Source organism: Pseudophryne corroboree, unplaced genomic scaffold, assembly GCF_028390025.1.
Source record: "Pseudophryne corroboree isolate aPseCor3 unplaced genomic scaffold, aPseCor3.hap2 scaffold_1920, whole genome shotgun sequence".
Lineage (NCBI taxonomy): Eukaryota > Metazoa > Chordata > Amphibia > Anura > Myobatrachidae > Pseudophryne > Pseudophryne corroboree.
The window spans coordinates 34097-51054 of NW_026968560.1; the positions used below are offsets into that span (position 1 = coordinate 34097).

Here is a 16958-nt window from a genome sequence, read left to right on the forward strand (position 1 = left end):
GCAGAAATTATCACCTGCCTGGAGTATATGGAGATTAAATAAATTCAATAAGTAACTGGGGAGACAGACTCCTGATTAATACAGATACTGTATACTACTGTTATAGATCGGGGTGATAGTCCCCTCCCTGTGTCAGACTATCAGAGGAGAGGCTATTACATTTGGATGGGGGGAGGGATTCAGGGGAAATTTGAGAAAAAATTACTTCACAGAAAGGGTATTGGACAAGTGGACTAGCCTCCCATCAGAGGTGGTAGAGGCTAAGACAGTAGAGCAATTTAGATAGATAGATAGATAGATAGATAGATAGATAGATAGATAGATAGATAGATAGATAGATAACTGTAGATATGAAGATAGATACTGTAGATATGAATATAGATAGAAACTGTAGATATGAAGATAGATAGATAGATAGATAGATACTGTAGATATGAAGATAGATAGATAGATAGATAGATAGATAGATAGATAGATAGATAGATAGATAGATCGATAGGATACTGTAGATATGAAGATAGATAGATAGATAGATAAATAGATAGATAGATAGGATACTGTAGATATGAAGATAGATAGATAGATAGATAGATAGATAGATAGATAGATAGATAGATAGATAGAATACTGTAGAACTGTAGATATGAAGATAGATAGATAGATAGATAGATAGATAGATAGATAGATAGATAGATAGATAGAAACTGTAAATATGAATATAGATAGAAACTGTAAATATGAAGATAGATAGATAGATAGATAATGTAGATATGAAGATAGATAGATAGATAGATAGATAGATAGATAGATAGATAGATAGATAGATAGATAGATAGATACACAGATACTGTAGATATGAATATAGATAGAAATGGTAGATATGAAGAAAGATAGATAGATAGATAGATAGATAGATAGATAGATAGATAGATAGATAGAGACTGTAGATATGAAGATAGATAGATAGATAGATAGATAGATAGATAGATAGATAGATAGATAGATAGATAGATAGATAGATACTGTAGATATGAAGATAGTAAGATAGATAGGATACTGTAGATATGAAGATAGATACTGTAGATATGAAGATAGATGATAGATAGATAGATAGATAGATAGATAGATAGATAGATAGATAGATAGATAGATAGATAGATAGATAGATAGATAGATACTGTAGATATGAAGATAGATAGATAGATAGATAGATAGATAGATAGATAGATAGATAGATAGATAGATAGATAGATAGATAGATAGATAGATAGATGATAGATAGATAACTGTAGATATGAAGATAGATAATGTAGATATGAATATAGATAGAAACTGTAGATATGAAGATAGATAGATAGATAGATAGATAGATAACTGTAGATATGAAGATAGATACTGTAGATATGAATATAGATAAATACTGTAGATAGATACTGTAGACCGGGCCCTTATAATAATATTATGTATATAAAGGTTGAGTGCTATACATGGAATCTATTGTTAATAAGCCCTCTAGGATTGTTCTAAAAATTACAGTGGAACGATGTGAATTGCTGTAATATAACTGGTACTGACTCAGTTATGCTATAGCGTTATATGGAACGTGTAATCATTATGTGCCATGACTAAGGATGGATGCGTAATATATGGAAGTAGGCGCTGGTGCGCTCCTCCGCTGATTACCTGCAATCAGGGAATGGTGGAGAAGTGAGGGGCGCAGGGAGCCATACACACTACATATTTGGCCATAATCACACAGGTGACATTTCATATACAGTATGTGTGTGCTACATTTATTCTATAGATAAACATTATGTACAAACGTTATAGTAATGACCAATACATCTCTAATCTAGTAATATACAGTAACAATGACAGCTGGGTGCTGAGGCTGCAGCCCTGGTCAGGGACAGGTAGTGTCTGTGATGTCACAATGCAGCCCTGGTCAGTGACAGGTAGTGTCTGTGATGTCACAATCGTGTCATAACCTCATATCCACTTGGATGTTACTCAGAGAGAATAGTTGCTTCCCAGACATCAGTGTGAGAAGTCGCGTCTTTATCAGAGCTGTTAAGCTTTTATTTATAATTATTACTATTAGATTAGAATAGCTATATTAAGTATTTTATATAGAACTATTATAATAAGATCACTGCCCAGTGTCCAGAGTGTTAGGACCGGGCCCAACACCCCTCTTTGAGGATGTACGGCCTCTCGTGGAGGAGGCTGTTTTCGATCTTTTGCTGCCCACCTAGGCTGAACTGCATTATTGCCAAACTGGCCTTTCACCCCCCGGAGCCTACGTACACGCTACGTGAGATTGAGGCAGCCCCAGCACAGGACCTGGCGCAGGATGAGCAGGTGGACCCCACAATCTGTCTACCTCCCGTATGTAATCTGCAGCTATCAGAAGGGGCTAACTGGCCACACTCCCAGCAGAAGCTGGACGCTGTAGAGATGTTCCGCTGTACCACCAAGCGGGGGAATAGCCTGGCCTGTATGTACGTCCGCTGCGTCCCTGGGAGCCGCTACACACTCCTCTACTCTCACGACTGTGCTGTTGACCTAGGCAAGATGTGCAGACGCTACCTTGCCCTAGGCTCCAAGATCAAGTGCAATATATTCTCCTACGACTACTCCGGCTATGGGGTGAGCAGCGGAAAGCCAAGCGAGAAGAACGCATATGCAGACATCGAGGCAGCTTGGCTCGCCCTGAGGACCCGGTATGTATGATTGGGGTGTATGAGTCTTCCCCAGCCCCCACACAGCCTCTGCCTGACACCCTGCATGTGGTGTATGGGTGTCCTGTATGTATGTGGGGGATATGCTACAGTAAGGGCTACTATTTACTACGTAGGGTGAATGTATATGCTGTGTATTGTGCTCCTATTAGTTTATATACTCCTCTCCCCGCATGAACTGGTTATACAGTATAAATGTAATCGGTGTATTGGGACTTGCTTACATAAAGACAGTGGGTATATATTTCAGGCATTATAGGGTCTTAGCCAAAGGATGTAACTACTGCAGAAGCAGGGGGTGACACTTTCCTCTGCTCTCCTGCCTCATAGGACGCACTGCCATATGTACTGTGCTGTAAGAGTATGTTGCATTATTGGGCTCCCCATTCTATCTAGCAGCATAGAGGGGTTTCCTTCCAATGTGACTGGACGCTCCCCTCCCCTAGCTCCTTAGTGTTCCTAGCTGACTGGAACTAGGTAAATGTGCATAACCTATGTAGTCCTGTTCCACACATACACTGCCTATCACTCATATAAGTTATCCAGTCATTTACCTAGTTCAGATATCCAGCCTTTATATACAAGTTTCCCATAAGGAACCACAATAGAAGTGATGTAATTGGAGTTTGATAATTTTTCTGCTTTATCTCTACAGATATGGAGTCCCGGCGGAAAATATCATCCTGTATGGAGAGAGCATTGGGACAGCACCGGCAGTTGACCTTGCCACGCGCTACAAATGTGCAGCAGTAATACTGCACGGGGCGCTCATGTCAGGTGTGCGGATGGGCTATCCTAACGCCCGGAGGGCCTACTGTTGGGATGCCTTCACCAAGTAAGACATTGCTGTGTTTTTATATTAAGCTGTAGGTTACTTGTGGGGTTTAGTATGTGCTGGGAGCAAGCAGTACCAGGGTCAGCCCACGTACTGGATAACTGAATTGGCCCCTAGGTGCGCTTTGTCAGGCAAACAACAGGGGTATATCTACTAAATGTCCATTTCCATCAATTTTTATCTGTTGGAGATCCATCTGGATGGATGTTGTGTTCTAAAACACACATTTACTAACACATAATCTTTTTATATATTTTTTTCAATGTTAGTAAATGTGTGTTTTATCCCCCGGAATGCAACATCCATTTAGATTGATTTCTCTCAATTTGAAATTAATAAATATCGAACTTTAGTAAATACACCCCCAGCTCTGTTGGCCCAATCAGTTTGTATGTGTATCCCAGTGGGATGTCTTCAGCATTCCAATGGACGGGGTGCCGGCGGTCATGTGACCGACGCCGGAATGCCAACACCACTTGGTACACAGGCACTGGAATACCGACCACTGAAGGTAAGTATAGTGGAGAGCTTTAGTGTTAGGGCCCGCGGTGATTAGAGTTAGGCACTGGGGGGGTTTAGCCCTAGCTGCCAACCCCCCAAGGGTTATCCCTAGCCACCACCCCCAGGGAGTTAGCCCTAGCTGCCACCCCCGGGAGGTTAGGGTAGGGATGAGTAAAAACACTTACCCCCTCCACCGATCTTCAATGTCAGAATGCCGGTGACGGTCATGTGACCACCGGTATCCCAACCACTGGGATAGCATACTGAACCCATCCCATCTTATACCGAATGCTAATCCAATTAGAGTACATGAGTCTTTTCTGATTGGAAAACTAACAGGATAATTCCCTACCAGAAACCTTTCTGGGGGGCTATGGCCCTGTGTCTCTTGTCAGTTTTGTAACACCCTGCATCTACTGCTGCCCCTCTTCATCTCGCATGCTCGCATTGGCGAGCAATGCTCTGCCTGTGTGAGCAATTGACCCCGGTGTCTGCGCACTCTCCTCACTACAGCCGCCTCAATGTCTTCTCATACAGGCAGCAAGTTGTCGGTTTGCGGGAGCCGGCGTAGCTGCAGTGGGAGTGTGTACAACATTGAGGCTACTTCTGCAGAACTTAAACACTGGATCCCCAGATAAGTTACCTCTGGCACCGGTTTTACTCCCAATATATCATAGCTGCTTATAAATGGGAAATACGGCACTATTCCTCTTTCATCCTATTTGTATTGTATAACAGAAACAAGTTGAAGTCTTGTGCATGACTTTGGCTTATTAGGTCAATAGATTGCACTGGGCTCATTACCAACAGTAGATTCATTGTCCAACATTGCTCTGCCAAAGTCCTGTATGTGACCTTCTACATGAGCAGCTCTGCATGTTACCTGATGCATTATTTCCATTCTATATGTTTAGTGGCCGTTTTACATGTGTGATAGCTCCATGCTGTTTCTGTTGTATAATCCCTTTGTATCATGTCCTTTGCAGCATCGACAAAATCTCCAAGGTCACCTGCCCGGTACTCATCATCCATGGGACTAAAGATGCGGTTGTGGACTTCTGCCATGGGCTGACAATGTATGAGCGCTGCCCAACTGCTGTAAAGCCTCTCTGGGTGGAAGGAGGAGGGCACACGGATTTACATAAGCACAGGCAATATCTAGTGAGACTCCAGAAATTCATCTCTCAGGAGCTGCCCAATATATGAATCCACCACCGCCCCTGTACAAGTACCATCTAATCCGGGGGACTGAGACCTCTCGATGGCACATTCCACCTAGGTGCATTATAGATCCATCAGATCCATCAGTCAAAGATATCGACCATGGACTGCAGGGAGCTAACATCCAGGATCTGACATATATATAATGCCTAATGCTCTCTTACAATACACCAATCTGAACTAACTCAAGGGTGTCTGTGTTATTTTTCCATAGCGTTGTCTCATTCAGGAACACAAGCTGTAAGCATGGGGGATATAGCTGCGAATATACAATGATAAATAGGCCCCATAGAAGGTTGCCAAATATCACATAATCTCAGGAGGAGAGGTGTGCTGAGCAACATTATCTGTCCAAGCCACAGGATCCCTCACTGTCCATAGCTGTGTTCTGATGTACGGGTGCAGAACCATTGTGCATAGGAACAGACAGCTCCAATAAAAGAATATGAACTACAGTTAGCTACAGTTGCTAAGGAAAATATCTAGACCTGCCATAGAATAACTGACAGAGATACCACTAGGACTAGTATAAATATGCATCTGTATAACTATATTCATCTGCTGTGCTGCATTTATACAAGTGAGATGACGCACCATATTCATCCTACCAAATGTACATAGACTGGAGTAACAGCAGTTACTAAGCCCTGGAGCAGGCCTCCGCACCCCCACATCTGCCCCACCGTTAGTGCGTGATATCACACTGATGTGCATATTTATGTAACTGCTACCTAATAAGAGTTAGATGGAGGGGGCTGGTGCCAGGGTGATATACTGCTGATATATTAGTATCAGTAAGTGCGGTATCTCTCAGTAGAGGTTTGTAATAAGCGGCCGTGAAATAAATGATCTTCTATTGAGGGCAGAAATTATCACCTGCCTGGAGTATATGGAGATTAAATAAATTCAATAAGTAACTGGGGAGACAGACTCCTGATTAATACAGATACTGTATACTACTGTTATAGATCGGGGTGATAGTCCCCTCCCTGTGTCAGACTATCAGAGGAGAGGCTATTACATTTGGATGGGGGGAGGGATTCAGGGGAAATTTGAGAAAAAATTACTTCACAGAAAGGGTATTGGACAAGTGGACTAGCCTCCCATCAGAGGTGGTAGAGGCTAAGACAGTAGAGCAATTTAGATAGATAGATAGATAGATAGATAGATAGATAGATAGATAGATAGATAACTGTAGATATGAAGATAGATACTGTAGATATGAATATAGATAGAAATTGTAGATATGAAGATAGATAGATAGATAGATAGATAGATAGATAGATAGATAGATAGATAGATAGATAGATAGATAGATAGAAACTGTAAATATGAATATAGATAGAAACTGTAAATATGAAGATAGATAGATAGATAGATAGATAGATAGATAATGTAGATATGAAGATAGATAGATAGATAGATAGATAGATAGATAGATAGATAGATAGATAGATAGATAGATAGATACACAGATACTGTAGATATGAATATAGATAGAAATGGTAGATATGAAGGAAGAAAGATAGATAGATAGATAGATAGATAGATAGAGACTGTAGATATGAAGATAGATAGATAGAGATAGATAGATAGATAGATAGATAGATAGATACTGTAGATATGAAGATAGTAAGATAGATAGGATACTGTAGATATGAAGATAGATACTGTAGATATGAAGATAGATAGATAGATAGATAGATACTGTAGATAAGAAGATAGATAGATAACTGTAGATATGAAGATAGATAATGTAGATATGAATATAGATAGAAACTGTAGATATGAAGATAGATAGATAGATAGATAGATAGATAGATAGATAGATAGATAGATAGATAGATAGATAGATAGATAGATAACTGTAGATATGAAGATAGATACTGTAGATATGAATATAGATAAATACTGTAGATAGATACTGTAGACCGGGCCCTTATAATAATATTATGTATATAAAGGTTGAGTGCTATACATGGAATCTATTGTTAATAAGCCCTCTAGGATTGTTTTAAAAATTACAGTGGAACGATGTGAATTGCTGTAATATAACTGGTACTGACTCAGTTATGCTATAGCGTTATATGGAACGTGTAATCATTATGTGCCATGACTAAGGATGGGTGCGTAATATATGGAAGTAGGCGCCAGTGCTCCTACTAACCCTCCCTGCCGTGTTGGAGGGACACGGAGGGCACAGCGCGCGCCACTCCTGTGTCCCTCCTGCATCATCTCCGGCGGCCGCGGGTCTAAAAGAAGAAGTGCCGGTTCGTGAGCCAATCAGAGCTCACGAACGGCACTTCGTTTATTAGACCCGCGGCCGCCGGAGATGATGCAGGAGGGACACAGGAGAGGCGCGCGCTGTGCCCTCCGTGTCCCTCCAACACAAACCAGCGGGGGAGCAGCGGCGGTGGGGGAGGGGGCATATATGGCACTGGGGGGATATGTGGCACTGGGGGTTGGGGGAATCTGGCACTGGGAGCATATCTGGCACTGGGGGGGAATAGCTGGCACTGGGGGCATATGTGGCACTGGGGGGGGGGATATCTGGCACTGGGGGCATATGTGGCACTGAGGGGGAATATCTGGCACTGGGGGCATATGTGGCACTGGGGGGGTATATGTGTACCTGGCACATAGGGGGGGGGGGGGCTATATTGTGCACTGGTGTCATGTGAGTACCTGGCACCGTGGGGTAATATCTGGCACTGGGGACATATGTGGCACTGGGAGCACAGCCCTAGCAACAAGCACTACCCCCTAGCAACGAGCATGACACCCAGTGCATGAAACCCCTGGCAACGAGCATGACACCCGGTGCATGAAACCCCTGGCAACGAGCATGACACCCAGTGCATGAAACACCTGGCAACGAGCATGACACCCAGTGCATGAAACACCTGGCAACGAGCATGACACCCAGTGCATGATACCCCTGGCAACGAGAATGACACCCTGAGCATGAAAACCCCTGGCAACGAGCAGGTAATTTAAAAGTAATTAGAAGCCTTACTGTAGGACTTAATGTGTAATGGGCATTACGGTGTGTGGCATAATGTATCACGGACATTGCGGTGTGTGTCATAATGTGTCACAGGCATTACGGTGTGTGGCATACTGTATCACGGGCATTGTGGTATAATGTCTCAGGGTCATTGCAGTGTGGCATAATGTATAACGGGCATTGCGGTGTGTAGCATAGGGTATAACGGGCATTGCGGTATGTGTCAGGCATTACGGTGTGTTGTATACTATATCACGGGCATTGTGGTATGTGGTATAATGTATCAGGGGCATTGCAGTGTGTAGCATAATGTATAACGGGCATTGCGATTCCTGTCATAATGTGTCAGGCATTACGGTGTGTTGTATACTATATCACGGGCATTGTGGTATGTGGTATAATGTATCAGGGGCATTGCAGTGTGTAGCATAATGTATAACGGGCATTGCGATTCCTGTCATAATGTGTCCGGGGCATTACGGTGTGTGGCATAATGTGTCGGGGGCATTATGGTGTGTGCATATTGTGTCATGTGCATTATTGTGTGTGGCATAATGTCTAAGGGCCATTGCAGTATGTGGCATAATGTATACTGGGCATTACTATAAGGAGGAAAAATTACAAATAATGTAAGGGGCATGAATCAGGATTATTTTTCTTTCCAGTGGTGGCTAACGTCTGGGCGTGCAGGTTGGAAAACTGGGGTATAACGTAGTCTTTTCCTGCAATGCCATGCCCCTTTATGTGAAGCCACGCCCATCCCAACGAAGCCACACACCCTATTTTGCGGCAAGCGACGAAGGCGCGCGCATATTTATAACTTTAATAGTGCCAGTTATGGGGGATGGGGGGGGGGGGGCGCCGAAGAATTTTTTGGCTTGGGGGAGAAAAATTTCTAGTTACGCCACTGGTAGGCGCTGGTGCGCTCCTCCGCTGATTACCTGCAATCAGGGAATGGTGGAGAAGTGAGGGGCGCAGGGAGCCATACACACTACATATTTGGCCATAATCACACAGGTGACATTTCATATACAGTATGTGTGTGCTACATTTATTCTATAGATAAACATTATGTACAAACGTTATAGTAATGACCAATACATCTCTAATCTAGTAATATACAGTAACAATGACAGCTGGGTGCTGAGGCTGCAGCCCTGGTCAGGGACAGGTAGTGTCTGTGATGTCACAATGCAGCCCTGGTCAGTGACAGGTAGTGTCTGTGATGTCACAATCGTGTCATAACCTCATATCCACTTGGATGTTACTCAGAGAGAATAGTTGCTTCCCAGACATCAGTGTGAGAAGTCGCGTCTTTATCAGAGCTGTTAAGCTTTTATTTATAATTATTACTATTAGATTAGAATAGCTATATTAAGTATTTTATATAGAACTATTATTATAAGATCACTGCCCAGTGTCCAGAGTGTTAGGACCGGGCCCAACACCCCTCTTTGAGGATGTACGGCCTCTCGTGGAGGAGGCTGTTTTCGATCTTTTGCTGCCCACCTAGGCTGAACTGCATTATTGCCAAACTGGCCTTTCACCCCCCGGAGCCTACGTACACGCTACGTGAGATTGAGGCAGCCCCAGCACAGGACCTGGCGCAGGATGAGCAGGTGGACCCCACAATCTGTCTACCTCCCGTATGTAATCTGCAGCTATCAGAAGGGGCTAACTGGCCACACTCCCAGCAGAAGCTGGACGCTGTAGAGATGTTCCGCTGTACCACCAAGCGGGGGAATAGCCTGGCCTGTATGTACGTCCGCTGCGTCCCTGGGAGCCGCTACACACTCCTCTACTCTCACGACTGTGCTGTTGACCTAGGCAAGATGTGCAGACGCTACCTTGCCCTAGGCTCCAAGATCAAGTGCAATATATTCTCCTACGACTACTCCGGCTATGGGGTGAGCAGCGGAAAGCCAAGCGAGAAGAACACATATGCAGACATCGAGGCAGCTTGGCTCGCCCTGAGGACCCGGTATGTATGATTGGGGTGTATGAGTCTTCCCCAGCCCCCACACAGCCTCTGCCTGACACCCTGCATGTGGTGTATGGGTGTCCTGTATGTATGTGGGGGATATGCTACAGTAAGGGCTACTATTTACTACGTAGGGTGAATGTATATGCTGTGTATTGTGCTCCTATTAGTTTATATACTCCTCTCCCCGCATGAACTGGTTATACAGTATAAATGTAATCGGTGTATTGGGACTTGCTTACATAAAGACAGTGGGTATATATTGCTGGCATTATAGGGTCTTAGCCAAAGGATGTAACTACTGCAGAAGCAGGGGGTGACACTTTCCTCTGCTCTCCTGCCTCATAGGACGCACTGCCATATGTACTGTGCTGTAAGAGTATGTTGCATTATTGGGCTCCCCATTCTATCTAGCAGCATAGAGGGGTTTCCTTCCAATGTGACTGGACGCTCCCCTCCCCTAGCTCCTTAGTGTTCCTAGCTGACTGGAACTAGGTAAATGTGCATAACCTATGTAGTCCTGTTCCACACATACACTGCCTATCACTCATATAAGTTATCCAGTCATTTACCTAGTTCAGATATCCAGCCTTTATATACAAGTTTCCCATAAGGAACCACAATAGAAGTGATGTAATTGGAGTTTGATAATTTTTCTGCTTTATCTCTACAGATATGGAGTCCCGGCGGAAAATATCATCCTGTATGGAGAGAGCATTGGGACAGCACCGGCAGTTGACCTTGCCACGCGCTACAAATGTGCAGCAGTAATACTGCACGGGGCGCTCATGTCAGGTGTGCGGATGGGCTATCCTAACGCCCGGAGGGCCTACTGTTGGGATGCCTTCACCAAGTAAGACATTGCTGTGTTTTTATATTAAGCTGTAGGTTACTTGTGGGGTTTAGTATGTGCTGGGAGCAAGCAGTACCAGGGTCAGCCCACGTACTGGATAACTGAATTGGCCCCTAGGTGCGCGTTGGCAGGCAAACAACAGGGGTATATCTACTAAATGTCCATTTCCATCAATTTTTATCTGTTGGAGATCCATCTGGATGGATGTTGTGTTCTAAAACACACATTTACTAACACATAATCTTTTTATATATTTTTTTCAATGTTAGTAAATGTGTGTTTTATCCCCCGGAATGCAACATCCATTTAGATTGATTTCTCTCAATTTGAAATTAATAAATATCGAACTTTAGTAAATACACCCCCAGCTCTGTTGGCCCAATCAGTTTGTATGTGTATCCCAGTGGGATGTCTTCAGCATTCCAATGGACGGGGTGCCGGCGGTCATGTGACCGACGCCGGAATGCCAACACCACTTGGTACACAGGCACTGGAATACCGACCACTGAAGGTAAGTATAGTGGAGAGCTTTAGTGTTAGGGCCCGCGGTGATTAGAGTTAGGCACTGGGGGGGTTTAGCCCTAGCTGCCAACCCCCCAAGGGTTATCCCTAGCCACCACCCCCAGGGAGTTAGCCCTAGCTGCCACACCCGGGAGGTTAGGGTAGGGATGAGTAAAAACACTTACCCCCTCCACCGATCTTCAATGTCAGAATGCCGGTGACGGTCATGTGACCACCGGTATCCCAACCACTGGGATAGCATACTGAACCCATCCCATCTTATACCGAATGCTAATCCAATTAGAGTACATGAGTCTTTTCTGATTGGAAAACTAACAGGATAATTCCCTACCAGAAACCTTTCTGGGGGGCTATGGCCCTGTGTCTCTTGTCAGTTTTGTAACACCCTGCATCTACTGCTGCCCCTCTTCATCTCGCATGCTCGCATTGGCGAGCAATGCTCTGCCTGTGTGAGCAATTGACCCCGGTGTCTGCGCACTCTCCTCACTACAGCCGCCTCAATGTCTTCTCATACAGGCAGCAAGTTGTCGGTTTGCGGGAGCCGGCGTAGCTGCAGTGGGAGTGTGTACAACATTGAGGCTACTTCTGCAGAACTTAAACACTGGATCCCCAGATAAGTTACCTCTGGCACCGGTTTTACTCCCAATATATCATAGCTGCTTATAAATGGGAAATACGGCACTATTCCTCTTTCATCCTATTTGTATTGTATAACAGAAACAAGTTGAAGTCTTGTGCATGACTTTGGCTTATTAGGTCAATAGATTGCACTGGGCTCATTACTAACAGTAGATTCATTGTCCAACATTGCTCTGCCAAAGTCCTGTATGTGACCTTCTACATGAGCAGCTCTGCATGTTACCTGATGCATTATTTCCATTCTATATGTTTAGTGGCCGTTTTACATGTGTGATAGCTCCATGCTGTTTCTGTTGTATAATCCCTTTGTATCATGTCCTTTGCAGCATCGACAAAATCTCCAAGGTCACCTGCCCGGTACTCATCATCCATGGGACTAAAGATGCGGTTGTGGACTTCTGCCATGGGCTGACAATGTATGAGCGCTGCCCAACTGCTGTAAAGCCTCTCTGGGTGGAAGGAGGAGGGCACACGGATTTACATAAGCACAGGCAATATCTAGTGAGACTCCAGAAATTCATCTCTCAGGAGCTGCCCAATATATGAATCCACCACCGCCCCTGTACAAGTACCATCTAATCCGGGGGACTGAGACCTCTCGATGGCACATTCCACCTAGGTGCATTATAGATCCATCAGATCCATCAGTCAAAGATATCGACCATGGACTGCAGGGAGCTAACATCCAGGATCTGACATATATATAATGCCTAATGCTCTCTTACAATACACCAATCTGAACTAACTCAAGGGTGTCTGTGTTATTTTTCCATAGCGTTGTCTCATTCAGGAACACAAGCTGTAAGCATGGGGGATATAGCTGCGAATATACAATGATAAATAGGCCCCATAGAAGGTTGCCAAATATCACATAATCTCAGGAGGAGAGGTGTGCTGAGCAACATTATCTGTCCAAGCCACAGGATCCCTCACTGTCCATAGCTGTGTTCTGATGTACGGGTGCAGAACCATTGTGCATAGGAACAGACAGCTCCAATAAAAGAATATGAACTACAGTTAGCTACAGTTGCTAAGGAAAATATCTAGACCTGCCATAGAATAACTGACAGAGATACCACTAGGACTAGTATAAATATGCATCTGTATAACTATATTCATCTGCTGTGCTGCATTTATACAAGTGAGATGACGCACCATATTCATCCTACCAAATGTACATAGACTGGAGTAACAGCAGTTACTAAGCCCTGGAGCAGGCCTCCGCACCCCCACATCTGCCCCACCGTTAGTGCGTGATATCACACTGATGTGCATATTTATGTAACTGCTACCTAATAAGAGTTAGATGGAGGGGGCTGGTGCCAGGGTGATATACTGCTGATATATTAGTATCAGTAAGTGCGGTATCTCTCAGTAGAGGTTTGTAATAAGCGGCCGTGAAATAAATGATCTTCTATTGAGGGCAGAAATTATCACCTGCCTGGAGTATATGGAGATTAAATAAATTCAATAAGTAACTGGGGAGACAGACTCCTGATTAATACAGATACTGTATACTACTGTTATAGATCGGGGTGATAGTCCCCTCCCTGTGTCAGACTATCAGAGGAGAGGCTATTACATTTGGATGGGGGGAGGGATTCAGGGGAAATTTGAGAAAAAATTACTTCACAGAAAGGGTATTGGACAAGTGGACTAGCCTCCCATCAGAGGTGGTAGAGGCTAAGACAGTAGAGCAATTTAGATAGATAGATAGATAGATAGATAGATAGATAGATAGATAACTGTAGATATGAAGATAGATACTGTAGATATGAATATAGATAGAAATTGTAGATATGAAGATAGATAGATAGATAGATAGATAGATAGATAGATAGATAGATAGATAGATAGATAGATAGATAGATAGAAACTGCAAATATGAATATAGATAGAAACTGTAAATATGAAGATAGATAGATAGATAGATAGATAGATAGATAGATAGATAGATAGATAGATAGATAGATAGATAATGTAGATATGAAGATAGATAGATAGATAGATAGATAGATAGATAGATAGATAGATAGATAGATAGATAGATACACAGATACTGTAGATATGAATATAGATAGAAATGGTAGATATGAAGAAAGATAGATAGATAGATAGATAGATAGATAGATAGATAGATAGATAGATAGATAGATAGATAGAGACTGTAGATATGAAGATAGATAGATAGATAGATAGATAGATAGATAGATAGATAGATAGATAGATAGATAGATACTGTAGATATGAAGATAGTAAGATAGATAGGATACTGTAGATATGAAGATAGATACTGTAGATATGAAGATAGATAGATAGATAGATAGATAGATAGATAGATACTGTAGATATGAAGATAGATAGATAGATAGATAGATAGATAGATAGATAGATAGATAGATAACTGTAGATATGAAGATAGATAATGTAGATATGAATATAGATAGAAACTGTAGATATGAAGATAGATAGATAGATAGATAGATAGATAGATAGATAGATAGATAACTGTAGATATGAAGATAGATACTGTAGATATGAATATAGATAAATACTGTAGATAGATACTGTAGACCGGGCCCTTATAATAATATTATGTATATAAAGGTTGAGTGCTATACATGGAATCTATTGTTAGTAAGCCCTCTAGGATTGTTTTAAAAATTACAGTGGAACGATGTGAATTGCTGTAATATAACTGGTACTGACTCAGTTATGCTATAGCATTATATGGAACGTGTAATCATTATGTGCCATGACTAAGGATGGGTGCGTAATATATGGAAGTAGGCGCCAGTGGCGTAACTACTGCCCCCGCAGCCCTCGCGGTGGCTTGGGGGCGAGGGGCTGCGGGGGCGCCACTGATTTAGCACAGATTGACATGCGGACGAGCGTCCGCATGTCAATCTGCTCCTACTAACCCTCCCTGCCGTGTTGGAGGGACACGGAGGGCACAGCGCGCGCCTCTCCTGTGTCCCTCCTGCATCATCTCCGGCGGCCGCGGGTCTAAAAGAAGAAGTGCCGGTTCGTGAGCCAATCAGAGCTCACGAACGGCACTTCGTTTATTAGACCCGCGGCCGCCGGAGATGATGCAGGAGGGACACAGGAGAGGCGCGCGCTGTGCCCTCCGTGTCCCTCCAACACAAACCAGCGGGGGAGCAGCGGCGGCGGGGGAGGGGGCATATATGGCACTGGGGGGAAATATCTGGCACTGGGGGCATATGTGGCACTGGGGGTTGGGGGAATCTGGCACTGGGAGCATATCTGGCACTGGGGGGGGAATAGCTGGCACTGGGGGCATATGTGGCACTGGGGGGGGGATATCTGGCACTGGGGGCATATGTGGCACTGAGGGGGAATATCTGGCACTGGGGGCATATGTGGCACTGGGGGGGTATATGTGTACCTGGCACATAGGGGGGGGGGGGCTATATTGTGCCCTGGGGTCATGTGAGTACCTGGCACCGTGGGGTAATATCTGGCACTGGGGACATATGTGGCACTGGGAGCACAGCCCTAGCAACAAGCACTACCCCCTAGCAACGAGCATGACACCCAGTGCATGAAACCCCTGGCAACGAGCATGACACCCAGTGCATGAAACCCCTGGCAACGAGCATGACACCCAGTGCATGAAACACCTGGCAACGAGCATGACACCCAGTGCATGAAACACCTGGCAACGAGCATGACACCCAGTGCATGATACCCCTGGCAACGAGAATGACACCCTGAGCATGAAAACCCCTGGCAATGAGCAGGTAATTTTAAAGTAATTAGAAGCCTTACTGTAGGACTTAATGTGTAATGGGCATTACGGTGTGTGGCATAATGTATCACGGACATTGCGGTGTGTGTCATAATGTGTCACAGGCATTACGGTGTGTGGCATACTGTATCACGGGCATTGTGGTATAATGTCTCAGGGTCATTGCAGTGTGGCATAATGTATAACGGGCATTGCGGTGTGTAGCATAGGGTATAACGGGCATTGCGGTATGTGTCAGACATTACGGTGTGTTGTATACTATATCACGGGCATTGTGGTATGTGGTATAATGTATCAGGGGCATTGCAGTGTGTAGCATAATGTATAACGGGCATTGCGATTCCTGTCATAATGTGTCAGGCATTACGGTGTGTTGTATACTATATCACGGGCATTGTGGTATGTGGTATAATGTATCAGGGGCATTGCAGTGTGTAGCATAATGTATAACGGGCATTGCGATTCCTGTCATAATGTGTCCGGGGCATTACGGTGTGTGGCATAATGTGTCGGGGGCATTATGGTGTGTGCATATTGTGTCATGTGCATTATTGTGTGTGGCATAATGTCTAAGGGCCATTGCAGTATGTGGCATAATGTATACTGGGCATTACTATAAGGAGGAAAAATTACAAATAATGTAAGGGGCATGAATCAGGAATATTTTTCTTTCCAGTGGTGGCTAACGTCTGGGCGTGCAGGTTGGAAAACTGGGGTATAACGTAGTCTTTTCCTGCAATGCCATGCCCCTTTATGTGAAGCCACGCCCATCCCAACGAAGCCACACACCCTATTTTGCGGCGCGCGACGAAGGCGCGCGCATATTTATAACTTTAATAGTGCCAGTTATGGGGGATGGGGGGGGGGGGGGGGCGCCGAAGAATTTTTT

General features: G+C 44.0%; 2 protein-coding genes across 2 annotated transcripts; both read left to right on the forward strand.

Annotated features, from left to right (window-relative positions):
* The first annotated feature begins 2202 nt into the window (after positions 1 to 2202).
* LOC135004346 (alpha/beta hydrolase domain-containing protein 17C-like) lies at positions 2203 to 5283 on the forward strand. The gene is made up of 3 exons (XM_063951807.1): positions 2203 to 2723; positions 3397 to 3576; positions 5064 to 5283. The coding sequence occupies exons 1-3, from the start codon at positions 2203 to 2205 to the stop codon at positions 5281 to 5283; spliced, it is 921 nt and encodes a 306-aa protein (XP_063807877.1).
* Positions 5284 to 9765: 4482 nt separating this feature from the next.
* On the forward strand, positions 9766 to 12846 carry LOC135004348 (alpha/beta hydrolase domain-containing protein 17C-like). The gene is made up of 3 exons (XM_063951809.1): positions 9766 to 10286; positions 10960 to 11139; positions 12627 to 12846. The coding sequence occupies exons 1-3, from the start codon at positions 9766 to 9768 to the stop codon at positions 12844 to 12846; spliced, it is 921 nt and encodes a 306-aa protein (XP_063807879.1).
* The last annotated feature ends 4112 nt before the right edge of the window (positions 12847 to 16958 follow it).

What these genes read in the sequence shown, in the direction of transcription:
- LOC135004346 (XM_063951807.1), top strand. Translation starts at nt 2,203, where the DNA reads ATGTACGGCCTCTCGTGGAGGAGGCTGTTTTCGATCTTTTGCTGCCCA. An exon ending in TGGCTCGCCCTGAGGACCCG is followed by an intron (nt 2,724 to 3,396) that starts GTATGTATGATT and finishes TTATCTCTACAG; the next exon opens with ATATGGAGTCCCGGCGGAAA. An exon ending in TGTTGGGATGCCTTCACCAA is followed by an intron (nt 3,577 to 5,063) that starts GTAAGACATTGC and finishes TGTCCTTTGCAG; the next exon opens with CATCGACAAAATCTCCAAGG.
- LOC135004348 (XM_063951809.1), top strand. Translation starts at nt 9,766, where the DNA reads ATGTACGGCCTCTCGTGGAGGAGGCTGTTTTCGATCTTTTGCTGCCCA. An exon ending in TGGCTCGCCCTGAGGACCCG is followed by an intron (nt 10,287 to 10,959) that starts GTATGTATGATT and finishes TTATCTCTACAG; the next exon opens with ATATGGAGTCCCGGCGGAAA. An exon ending in TGTTGGGATGCCTTCACCAA is followed by an intron (nt 11,140 to 12,626) that starts GTAAGACATTGC and finishes TGTCCTTTGCAG; the next exon opens with CATCGACAAAATCTCCAAGG.